The sequence below is a fragment of the Ochotona curzoniae genome, unplaced genomic scaffold (assembly GCF_017591425.1).
Source record: "Ochotona curzoniae isolate NIBS_2020 unplaced genomic scaffold, NIBS_Ocur_1.0 contig_883, whole genome shotgun sequence".
Lineage (NCBI taxonomy): Eukaryota > Metazoa > Chordata > Mammalia > Lagomorpha > Ochotonidae > Ochotona > Ochotona curzoniae.
This window is the reverse complement of record NW_024466599.1, coordinates 22,715,306-22,728,030: the sequence shown is the minus strand read 5'-3', so window position 1 is coordinate 22,728,030 and position 12,725 is coordinate 22,715,306. Positions and strand designations below refer to the sequence as shown.

Here is a 12,725-nt window from a genome sequence, read left to right as displayed (position 1 = left end):
GAAATATAGGGGCTGCTGCAGTGGCCATGCCAGCTAATCCTCCACTTGTGGCACCAGCATTCTATAATATTTATTCATTTATTGGAAAGGCAGATCCACAGAGAAGAGACACAGACAGAAAGATACTCTGCTGGTTCATTCCCAAATGGCCGCAACAGCCGGAACTCAGCTGCTCTGAAGCCAGAGCTTCTTCCGGGTCTCCCACGCGGGTACAGGGTCCCAAGGCCTTGGGTCGTACTCAACTGCTTTCCCAGGCCACAAGCAGGGAGCTGGATGGGAAGTGGAGCAGTCAGGACACAAACCAGCGTCCATATGGGATCCTGGCACTTTCAAGGTGAATACTTTAGCCACTAGGTTATTGTGCCAGGCCCCTAACTGCTCCACTTTTAATCCAGCTCTCTGCCCGTGGCCTGGAAAGCAGCAGTGGATGACTTGGGCCCTGGCACCCATGTGGGAAACCCTGGAGATGCTCCAGGCTCTCGGCTTTGATAGGCTCAGCTCCATGCCTCGCAGCCATTTGGGAGGTGAGCAAGCAGATGAAAAGTTGGTCTCTTCTTCTTTCCCCTTTGCTCTGTCAAATGAAAATAAAATAAAAATATATCTTTAAAGAAAATAAATATAAAATGGAATACTTGAATAGAAACACTTGATAACTTTTTCTGTCATTGTGACATAGATGTGAAATCTAACTCAGAACCTGAAACTGTGACTTCCTCCTACATAAACACAATAGCCATTGATTACTATTCATACATACACACTTTCCTTTGTTTATGAGATACAAGAAGGTATTACAAAGTCACAGAAAAACTTAAAAACATTTACTTTGGTATCAAATTTTTTGGAATTCATATTCTGCCCAAAATATAAATGATACAAATTTTCCATGAACTTCCCGAGGTATCCTAGTATTACCACACATCCACATACAAATCCCTGAACACATACAAATCCCTGAACACATACAAACAGTGATACAATGGGCCCAGCATGGTAGCCTGGCAGCTAAAGTCCTCGCCTTGCACACACCAGGTTCCCTAATGGGCACCAGTTCGTATCCCGGCGGCTCCACTTCCCATCCAGCTCCCTGCTTGTGGCCTGCAAAAGCAATCAAGGACAGCGCAAAGCTTTGGGATCCTGCAACGGCATGGGAGACCGGGAAGAAGTTTCTGGCTGCTGGCTTAGAATCAGCACAGCTCTGGCCACTGCGACCACTTGGGGAGTGAATCAGCAGACAGATCTCCTCTCCCATCTCTCCTCTCTGTATAGCTGACTTTCCAATAAAAATAAATAAATAAATCTTTAAAAAATAAACAAATAGTAATACAACAAACTTAACTTCATTTTGACATTTATATTTCTTCCACTGTATCCAGTCACACCAACACATTAAAATACACATATCGAAATACAGACTTTATTTCCAAAATTCATAGTTCACCTTCATTTGAGTGATATTGTCATCTGTGCATAAACAGTGAACATTCCTGTAAGTATGAGGACCATGTCAATACTAAGTACCCAAGAGACTCAAGTAATTCAGCATTCACTAAATATCTGCTACACACTCATCACACTGTGAGGCACTTTCAACATGTTCAACCCCTGAATCATCACGACTGCCCACTCAAAAAAAAAGTAATTATTTATCTGAAAGTCAGAGTTACAAGGAGAGGAGGGGTGAGGGAGGGAGAGGGGAAGAGAGAGAGACCTACATCTGCTGGTTCACTGTTGCAGATGGCAGCAAGGGCTGGGGCTGGACCAGGAGCTTCTTCCAGTCTCCACATGGCGCAGGGACCCAGGCACTTGGGTCACCCGCCTCTGCTTTTTCCGGGCCATTAACAAGGAGCTAGGACCAGAGTGGAGCAACCAGGACTCAAACAGGCACCTTATGGATGCCAGCATTACAAGGAAGAACTTTGCCTACTAAGCCACAATGCCCTACAACTACTATTTAATATTAATCTGAATTCATAGCTGAATTAAGCTTACTTGAAGCTGAAATTAAACAAGTTTAAATAGTGAGTTAGTAAACGAGCTAAGCTTCAAAATTCAGGATTACCTATAGATACAAAGCCCATTCTCTCTCCACATACCCTCAAAAAAGTTTATTAAAAAATATAACATGTAGGAGAATCACGACGGCGGAATACGGTAAGGACACCTTTAAATGGATGGAGAAACACTTAAGCAGGATGAAGCAGAGAGGACACATTCCAGGAAATAGGAGAGGACAGAACAACAGAAGAGGGGTACCTGGAGACTGACAGACACAGGAAAGCAGCGGACACAATGGTGTGGTATTGAGTGACTGATACTCCAGCGGCATTCAGCTAACAGCAATCTGAACTCCACCAGCAGCCGGAACTCTACCAACAACCAGGTGAGGAGGGACTTTCACTGGGAGCTTGGGAGGTGAGCCCAGACAGAGAACTGTCCGTCTTGCTGGTCTGTTTGATTTGACCAGGAAAAAAGACAGAGCAGCAGATCCCAGACGGACATAGTGGATTTCACAGGGTGGATTTCACAGGGTGGATTTCACACCCCAGTCAGCCTCCTAGAGCCAAATTGGCGCCTTTTTGCATAAGGAGGCAAAGGCAAGGGAAAGGACTGAGCGTATGCTGAGCTGGGAGTGAACTCATTTCTGACTCGGTGAACTACATCAATGTGGCATTCTACAGGTTCCACCCAAGACAGGTCTGGGTAGCCCTCAAACCCAACAGCCAGCAGATCAAGAACTGTAATTGCGGCACATCAGGTGCCATTTTGTACATCGTGGCAAAAGCTTTAGGACTACAAGGGACAACAGTGAACTGCGTTATGTGCTGAGCTCACAAGAACTCACTGAGTTCCGTGCAGTGCACTGGTCCCGCAGGAAAATAATACCAACTGTGGCATGGTACCAGTCAAAATAGGTCCATGTCGCACCCAGACCTAACATCCAACAGGTTCTGGCAAGATCAGCACCACCAACAACCTAGCTATATAGGACACCTGGTGTCTCCCTAACCCTGGGACCTGCTCCAAGTGAGAGAAAGGTTGCAGAGACAACAGTACAACCTCAGCACAGTATCACAGGAGGTAGAGAGAGGTGAACCAGGAGCTGGGGCTAAAAAGACCATGGTAGAAATCTAATATAAGAACCCAGACCTGGAACTCGCTGGAGGGAGTGTCACAGCTGGCTGCAAGCAAAGAGTTGTGTACCAACTGAAATAAGTAAAATCAAATTGCAGACCTGTGGCTGACACAGCTTAGAAACCTGCCCCAAGGAGAAGACTCTGCTAACCAGAAGTGCAATGACCAAGAGCAAAACAAGAGACAAAGGCACAATGAATATTACTGAAGACTCCCCTGCAAAGGAGCAAAACTCTATGACAACCTCAGAGTTAACTGAGGAAGACATTGAGAATATGGGGGACACAGAATTCAGAAAACTCATTTTAAAGATTCTAAACAATGAGAGGCACATACAAGAGTTCAAACAATTTAAGGAATATTTTACACAAGCAATAGCAGCAATACAGCAAATCAAGGCTGATATATCAGAAATTAAGAACACAGTAGAGCAAATTAAAAGTACAGTGGAGAGTCTCCAAAATAGAATGAAGCAAGCAGAAGAAAGAATCTCAGAATTGGAAGGTATTTCCTATCATCAGGCAGAAGCAAACAAAAAGCTGGAAACAGAGCTGGATCAGGCCAAAAAAAGTATTCAAGAATTGAAAGACACTATTAAAAGGCCAAATATAAGAGTTATGGGAGTCCCAGAAGGTACAGAAAGAGAAACTGGTTTTAAAAATATATTTAACGAAATAATAAAGGAAAATTTCCCTAATATAGAGAAAGAATTGGGAAACAAGATCCAGGAGGGGCACAGAACTCCCAACAGGCCTGATCAAAAGCAATCTTCACCAAGACACATGATTATCAAGCTCTCTTCAACTGAACATAAGGAAAAGATCCTTAAATGTGCATGTGAAAAAAATAAATTAACATGTGAAGGAATGCCAATTAAACTCACAGAAGATCTCTCACAGGAAACTCTACAGGCCAGAAGAGAATGGAGTGACATATTCCACATTCTAAAAGCAAAAAATTGTTGGCCTAGTGTGTTTTCACCCTGAAAATAAATGAGTTAAGCTCAATCAAACGTCACAGATTAGTAGACTGGATTAAAAAAACAAAACCCATCTATTTGTTGTCTAGAAGAGACACACTTCAACAAAAATCAACGAAAACTATATCGCATGGGTTTTGATGTTTTCTATTTGTTTCATCTCTTCAAAACACTTTCTTCTGATTAAAATCTTCAATGACTCACAAATCATACAGTAGCATCATTTTCTGCAAGAAGAAATTTTTTCATTTTCATTTTCATTTCTTCATCTACATGTTAGTCTTTTAGTAACACGTTATTTAACTTCATGGTGTTGTTAATTTTTTTCTTCCTGGTATTGGTTTTGTTTTGTGGCTTTTCATTTAAGGGGATGTACAGTAGCTGGTGTAACGGAGACTGTCATATCTAGTAAAATGTTATTTAACTTCATGGTATTGTAAATTTCTACTTTCCTTTCTATTGTTGATTTTGTATTATGACTTTTCATTTTAGGAGATGTACAGTAGCTGTGAAATGGAGACTAACATATCTAGACATGAGGATACAATGTAGTATGCATTTCTGCTTCCAGACAAAGATGGACTTACAATGAAACTGTTTACTATATCTTGACAATAGGATGCTGGACTCTGTGCCATTGTCCATGCCTGCAATAATGGACATATGACTGAGTATGAAGAACTGTACTTTAGTTATGATATAGGAGCACTAGGTGGGGGATGGGAAATTGGGGAGGGGATAAGGGAAATACCAGGAGCCTATGGAACTGTATCATAAAATGATAATAATAAAAAAATAAATTTTAAAAATCCACAGCAGAAAAAAAAATACATACATATATAACATGTAATGATTTGAAGGATTCTTCCAGGAATAAAAAAAAAAACACTGTTAGCAAATAAATAAATTAACAGAACATCTTAACAACACCTGGAGCTTAGACTTAAGCACTGAATGGGTTCTACAAGATGGTGGAAAGGAATAAATCAGAAAAAAGTAACTAGAAGTTCACGTTTCAGGTTACAGTCACAAGACATAATACAGAATATGAAAAGGCTATAAGTAAAAATAAAAGAGAAAGAATACTGACAGGAAATTCCAAGTAAATAAAAGGACTTTTTCTGTGCACTTGTTGGTAAGCACACTTTCCTAAACAATAAAGAATTAACACATAATCCTCACTACAAGTACAATTATCACCCCCATTCTGCAAATGGGGACTGGAACAGTAATGTTAGTGATTTAGTCAAGGCTACAGTAAGCCTAAAGAAAAACAGAGAGTGGGCTTTTAACCCAAGCCATCTTTCTCCAAAACCAAGCTTATTCCTAGCCATTCTACTAAACTGAGTGACAACACCTAGGGAAAGGAATCTACCTAGTAATATGAACAGTACTGTGAAGTTATATATATGGCTAACACCACAGTCAGAAAATAAACATAAAAATGTACAAATGAGCACATGAAATAATGCTCAACATATGTTGACATTACATATGATTAGAAAATTATGAATTAGGGCCTAGCCCAGTTGCTTAATGGTTACACCCTCACCTTGCACATGCTGGGATCCCATATAGGCACTGGTTTGTGTCCCAGCAGCCCAGCTTCTCATCCAGCTCCCTGCTTGTGGCCTGGGAAAGCAGTCCAGGAGAGCTCAAGGTTATGGGACCTTACACCCACATGGGAGACCTGGAAGAAACTCCTGGCTCCTGGTTTCAGATCAGCTCAGCTCCGGCCATTGCAGGTAGTTCGGGAATGAACAGCAGATGGAATATCTTTCTCTGTCTCTTCTCTCTGTAAATCTGATCTGCCTTCCCAAGAAAAATAAATATTTTTTGAATTACAGATGAAAGCAAAGAGACACCACAACATACCTATTCAATGAACAAAATCCTAAACATGATATATCCCAAAGCAAGTAAGATGTGGAGTCCAAGAACTCTCATTCAGTGCTGGTGGGGAGAGAAAATGGCACAGCCACTGTGGAAGATAACGTGGCAGTTTCTTACACAAGTGAACATACTCTACCACACAAAATCCAGTAACCAAGGCCCTGCGTTTTCACTCAAATCAACTTAGAGCTTCTGTCCACCCATGTTTATAACAGCTTTACTCAAAACTACCAAAAGCCACCAAGATGTCCTTCCACAGGTGAAGGGGATAAACTGTGGTACATCCAGATCGCAGAATATTATTCAGGGCTGAATAGAAATGAGTTACAAAGTCGGTGTGATGGTGTAGCAAGTTATGCTGCCACATACACCCCACACAGTTGCTAGTTCAAGTCTCAACTGTTCCGCTTCTGATTCAGCTCCTTGCTAATGCAGTCACGGACCAAGTGCCTGGGCCTTGCACCCACATGGGAGACAGAGTTTCAGGCCCCTGGCTGGAATAGATACGTGAATATGTTCTACTAGGCATTCAGAGGAGCTGGCAGTAGACAAGCAGCCTTCCCACAAGGAGCTTGATGCCTGTAAGGAAACCTATGTGGAACTTGCATAACTCAAGTCAACAAAAAGTCCACCACAAATGCTGTGCTGCCAAATGACCAAATTTTCTTACAGAAGACAGTACTTGCTTCAAGGTTCAACAGACCACCTCTGGCTAAAGCAATCGAAAAAAAAAAAGATGCACTCTAGATGTCAAAAAATGACCAACATCTGTCTGGAGAAAGTTAGTGCTTTCCAGGAAAAGGACAAATTACCGTAGTGAGAAAAGAAAATCAAAATGAACCAGTTGTTTCCAACAAAATAAGGAGACACCACTCTGGAGACTCAGAGGCCAGATCGTGAAGGGCAGTAAATGCCGCCGCAGGCCATCTGCGCAGAGCTTCTGCATTCCCCAACACTGTTAGGGGGGAAATATCCCTAACCCATCAATACACCACAGCGCTTCATCTTCTGAAAGTGCATTTATAAACACTGTATATCACATACAGACAACGCAAGGGCATATACTATAAGCACAGCTTAAAAGCCATCACCTTTGCCCCCAGTTGAATACATGCTCACACAAGTCCTGCTTCCATACTTCAATTGCCAATCTACACTAACAGGCCACCTATAAACCTATAAACTGAACCCTGTGCATGCAGTAGAATGTTACTCTCTCATGCAATAACTCAGCATGACTTCCTTATTCTATCCGCTCAGAGAGGCCATCCTCCCTCCGTGTAGAAAGAAAGGTGCTTCACTGCGCACTAACCGAGCAGAAGTGTGCTCTCAGGGGCAGGATCACAACAGGCATCTTCTCTCTAGTCACAGGACTGCCATCTGTGTTAACTACTGAAAGTGAAATTACTGGGCCTGGTAAGGTAGCCTAGTGGCTAGGGTCCTCACCTGCCACGTGCTGGAATCTCATATGGGTGACATTTCATGTCCCAGCTGCTCCGCTTCCCATCCAGCTCCCTGCTTCTGGCCTGGGAAAATAGTAGGACAGCCCAGAGCCTTAGGACCCTGACCTGCATGGGAGACCCAGAAGAAGCTCCTGGCTCCTGGCTTTGGATTGGCACAGCTCTGACCATTGCAGCTACTTGGGGAGTGAACCAGAGCATGGAAGATCTTTCTCTCCCTCATCTCTCTATAAATTTGACTTTTCAATAAAAATAAGTATTTTTTTTAAAGATTTATTTTATTTTTATTGGAAAGGCGGATATACAGAGAGGAGAGACAGAGAGGAAGATCTTCCTTCCGATGATTCACTCCCCAAGTGAGCACAACGGCCGATGCTATGCCGATCTGAAGCCAGGAGCCTCTTCCGGGTCTCCCACGCGGGTGCGGGTCCCAAAGCTTTGGGCCGTCCTCAACTGCTTTCCCAGGCCACAAGCAGAGAGCTGAATGGGAAGAGGAGCCACCAGGATTAGAACTGGCGCCCATATGGGATCCCGGGCATGCAAGGCGAGGACCTTAACCACTTGCGCCACCGTGCTGGGCCCAAAAAATAAGTATTTTTTAATTGCATTATTCAACAGCTATCTATTCCAAGTAAACACAAGGGAGTATTCCCTCCCCAATCCTTTGAATAAATTACATACATTGGACCCAATACAACTTCTGCCAAGTATGATCAATAATGAACTTCAGCTCTCATATAGGAACTGTTTCGGGATTTCTCACTGGTTGCTTTTACATTTATGCTGTCATCCATCCTTTCTGTTCAACACAAACTCTTTCACATGTATCAGACCACATAATCTTCATTCATGGACTTCTGTAATTTCATCCAATTCCGTATTTTCCTGGTGAATAAATGTTCCCCAACATATCTGAAATCAGGGCCTTATGCACCTATCTTTACATTCATATTATACACCTAAAACCCTTCTCTTCAGTAATACACCATTTATGTCTTCCATGTCTAGGCATACATCCAACTACCCCAACCATCTTAACAAACCTTAACACACTGTTCTCAAACATGGTCTCCTGACACAAAAGTGACCCACAAACCCCTCTTCGTACCCAAAATACTTGACTACTTTTGTATATACAACTTTCTGCAGTTGTACATACACTCTGACAGCACTTATTATTCCAAGGCAAAGCTCACAAAAAGCAGCATTAGGTACTGAGAACACAAATACACACTAAAAAGAATGGACAAAAAAAAAAAAAAAGTAAAATCAGAATAATAATAATAATGCTTGGGGGAGGGGGGCAGAGGATTGAGGAACGCAATCCAAGAACATAGGATGCTCCAACTCTGAAATTTCATTTCCTGAACTGAACTGGGATACACAATTGTTCACCATAATTACGCTTTACACTTCTCTGCGTTTGAAGTACTTTTAAGTGGGTTTTAAAAAGAAATACCCAATTACTAAGGAACATCTCCTTTTCATAAACAGTGACTGTTAAGTCCAAGTCACAGTAATTCATTAGTGCTGCAGTTGAGACACCTTTCCTGTTGTTTACTTAAGCAAAGGGAAAGGAAAAAAGCCTACCACCCACAACTTTCCTGATGGAGCTCTCAGAAGTTTACAACTACACACAATCCACATGGCTCACACTCTCACTTCAACAAAAAACTAACACGTCTATCTTTGTAGCCCTAAATTGCCAGTTACTCTTGTACCTAAATTCCTTATTACTCACAAGCCAACTTTTCCTTGCTTGTGTCTGCTAACACTGCATAGCTACTTGTACTTGGCTAGATGCAGACCCTTGGATACATTAGACGTGTTCATGAATGAGTCTAATTCACAGATTCTAACGTCCCAATTGAGCCAGATGGTTGAACCACAAACGAAACTGTCATCCCTGCCAAAGGTTAACTCAGCCAGGGAATTCCAAAACCCTCCAGCCCGTCCAGTGGGCGTTCACCTCCTGCATTCTAAATGTCCCGTCCCTGGACCAACGTTTACACCACCCACTTCAGCGCTCTCCCCCGAGGGAGCGACAGATCCCAAGGATCGGGTCGCTAGGATAACACGGGAATTAGCGGCCTTCAGTTTCACCTAACTTCGACCCCAAAATCACACACCGCCTATCCCGAGTTTCTCGTCCCCGGGAAGCTGAAGGCAGAAGGTCCCAGCTAGAGGTCCAGTCTCATCAGGTCGCCCCGAGTCTTTGAGCCCCTCGGGCACAGCCTCAACAGTCCAGGCGGCTCACTGGCCGCCTTCACTCCCCACCCCCAACCGGGCCCACCCCACCCCCACCTCCCCTGGGCGCCAAGTCCGCGGTCGGTCCCCGCACCTGCGGGACGCACGACCAGCCGGCCAGACACTTCCCTGCAGGAAGCCGGTCGGACGTTCCCCGCCCCTAGCCTCTCCCTCCGGGATCACCCCCACGGCAGCCTTCCGCGCTCCGCTCCAGCAAGGCGCAGGACCGACCCCTTGCCCTCCCCGGCGGCCGGGCCTTCTCCGCGGCGGAGCTCCGCGCCCTCCTCACCTCTCCCTGAGGACCACGCCAGACCGGACGCTCCAGGCCCAAAAGGCAACTCCCACCGCTCCCCAACTCGCCGGCCTCTCCTTCCCGGCTGCACCTAGCGTCCACCCCTCCAGGAGCTTCCGGGCCGGCCTGCCCCTCCGGCCCGAGCCCCTAGGCTCCCCCGGCGGCTCCCGCGGCCGCTCCAGCCCCCGCCCGCCGTGCGGCTCCCTCACCGCTGAGCGCCGAGGCCTGCAGGGTGGCCCCTGAGGTGCCGTCGATGACTTTGATGGTCCCGCGGCTGGTGACGGCTAGGATGGCGTTGAGCGCCGGGTGGTAGGAGAGGCTGTGCAGCCCGTCGGCGTCGCAGCGCATGCAGCCGTCCCGCAGCACCAGCCACTCGGAGACCCCGGCCGCTCCCGCCGCCGAGGAGCAGCCCGGGCCTGAGGCCGCTGCAGCGGCAGCCGCCATCTTCCGGCCTGCGCTCAGCACAATCACACTGGGAAGCGGCTCAGTGACAGTCCCGGGAGGTGCAGCACCGCCGCCAGTCACCATCCGGGGCCAGGGGGCAAGCGGAGCGCGTTAGCCGGAAGTGAAGTCAGGCGCCCGCACGCACGCCGAACGTCGGCCGCCAGGCCGGAGGGGCCGAGCGCGCGGGGGCGGGGGCGAGCCGGGGCGCAGGGGGCGGGGCGCGGAGGCGGGCGGGCGGAGCATGCGCGGGAGGGCGCGCGCCTGCCACGCGCCGCCGGCCGGGCCAGCTCGGCCGCGGCGGCAACGTCCCACTTTCCTTCCTGCGAGCCCAGGGAGTGGCCGGAGTTCCACGGCGCCCCTCGAACGGGCGGGGGTGAGACGCCCTGTGTTTCCGCTGGGCGGGACTCCGGCTGCGGCGGCCGGACTGGTTGCGCCCGGAGGACCTTTGCAGCGGTTCCAGCTGCGCCCGACCGTTCCCAGCCCGCGCGGGGCAGCTGCACGCCGAGGCCGGAAAGGGCCTTCGGAGTCAGGGCGCCGAGAATCAACAGCCTGCAAAGCCTCTGGGTTTGGATTTGAAGGAACTCAACAACCTTCCGAAGTTTGAGCCACTTAACAGCGCCTGCCCTTCCCCTCTCCCCAGATCTTTGTACTAAACAGAAATGCCAGAGATGGGGTGCTCGAAGCATTGTTTTTCTCTCCACGTTCCACAGCATTCGAGTTACGTAAAACTTTGTTTGTGTGTTTGTGTGTTTTAGAGTACTGAAAAGGACTACACTCCATAAAGCACATTTAAGATATTACAATCATTAAACTCAGCTGCGGGTTTGGTGCTCTCAACTACCTGACCGGTATTCCCCCGAGATGGTTCCCGGAGGTCCAACTTGACCTTCACCCCGTTTCCTTCAATAGCTACATGTCACATCAATGTAGTACAACATCAAAAGCAGGGATCTGACGTATATGTGTAATACATGTGTGTATCAGGTCGTTTTAGCATGTGTAGCTTCCCGCAAAGTAATGAAAATGCAGAACTGTATGTTTTGGAAACTATCTTGGAAAGGACTTTTAACGCTGCATACTCTGGCTCCAGTCCCAGCTCGGCCCATGGTTCCAGCTTCCGGCTTACACTTCCTAGCAGGTAGCATGTGACAGCTCAGGCACCTGCCCACGCCCCCCCATTTGGAAGACCCGGAGTGGGGTTCTAGATCCCTGGCCAGGGGCAGAACTACCCAGCTGTTGCAGGCGTCTAGGTAGTGAGCTAGAAGATGGAAGAGCTCTCTCTTTCTCCCTCATACTGTCTTCCTCTCCTATTGAAACAAAGATGAAAATTCCTAATCTAATCACTGTCGCATTGCAGGCAGTTGGAGAGTCAAAGAATCAACCAGAAGCTCACCCTGTTTCTCGAGATATATATGTGTATATCAAGAATATATACACTTAGAACATATATGTATACAAATCTATGGCAGTGGCATTTGACAGCGGGTAACGTTCAGCTCAGGATGCCAGCATCACATACTGCAGGGCCTTCGTTAAATCTGGCTCCACTCACTCTTCCAGCTGACTGCTAATATGCACCCTGCGAGGCAGCACTGAAGGCTCAAATCATTGGATTCTTATCATCAACAGAGTGCCTGCATTGAGTTCCTGTCTCAGAGATTTAGGGGTTGAGCCAACAGGTCTGAGCACTAACGCTTCTCTCTCTCTCCCCTCTCTACCTTTCTCTCTCCCCCTGAAGAAATTACCTTGGCCCTGGTGCAGTAGCCTTGCAGCTAAAGTCTTCACCTTGCACACACCTGGATCACTTCTGAGTGCCGGTTCTAATCCCGGCAGCCACGCTTCCCATCCAGCTCCCTGCTTGTGGCCCGGGAAAGCAGTCAAAGACGGCCCAAAGCCTTGGGACCCTGCACCCGTGTGTGAGACCCGGAAGAAGCTCCTGACTCCTGGCTTTGGATCGGCTCAGCTCCAACCATTGAGTCAATTTGGGAGTGATTCAGCAGACACAAGATCTTTCTCTCTGAATGTCCTCCTCTCTGTACATCTGACTTTCTAACAAAAATAAATAAATCTTTCACATATATATATAAAATCAGGGAGCCTGTTGTGGAACAGCAGGTTTAGGAGCAACTTGCGATTCCAGTCATCCCATACATCCCATATCAGAGCACTAGTTCAAGTCCCGGGTGCTCCACTTCCTATCCAGCACCCTGCTGCTAATGCATGTGGGAAAGCCCAGACACTTCCATCTCTGCCACCCATGTCGAAGGCCAGGAAA

The 12,725-nt window shown here is 46.7% G+C and overlaps 1 protein-coding gene across 9 annotated transcripts in view; it reads right to left on the bottom strand.

Moving 5' to 3' along the window:
* The window catches only part of BIRC6 (baculoviral IAP repeat containing 6), a 184,054-nt gene extending 173,359 nt beyond the window's left edge, over positions 1-10,695 (bottom strand). For 6 of the 9 annotated variants that reach the window (XR_005885163.1, XM_040993040.1, XM_040993042.1 and 3 more), the window contains exon 1: positions 10,216-10,539. Coding sequence is in view for 8 of the 9 variants with exons in the window: in XM_040993040.1 (XP_040848974.1) it covers positions 10,216-10,534 (319 nt within the window). In the remaining variant the exon portion in view is untranslated. Of the gene's footprint in view, positions 1-10,215 lie in introns of all 9 variants that reach the window. The other 3 variants (XM_040993044.1, XM_040993043.1, XM_040993045.1) reach the window with 3 other exon arrangements.
* Positions 10,696-12,725: the final 2,030 nt, after the last annotated feature.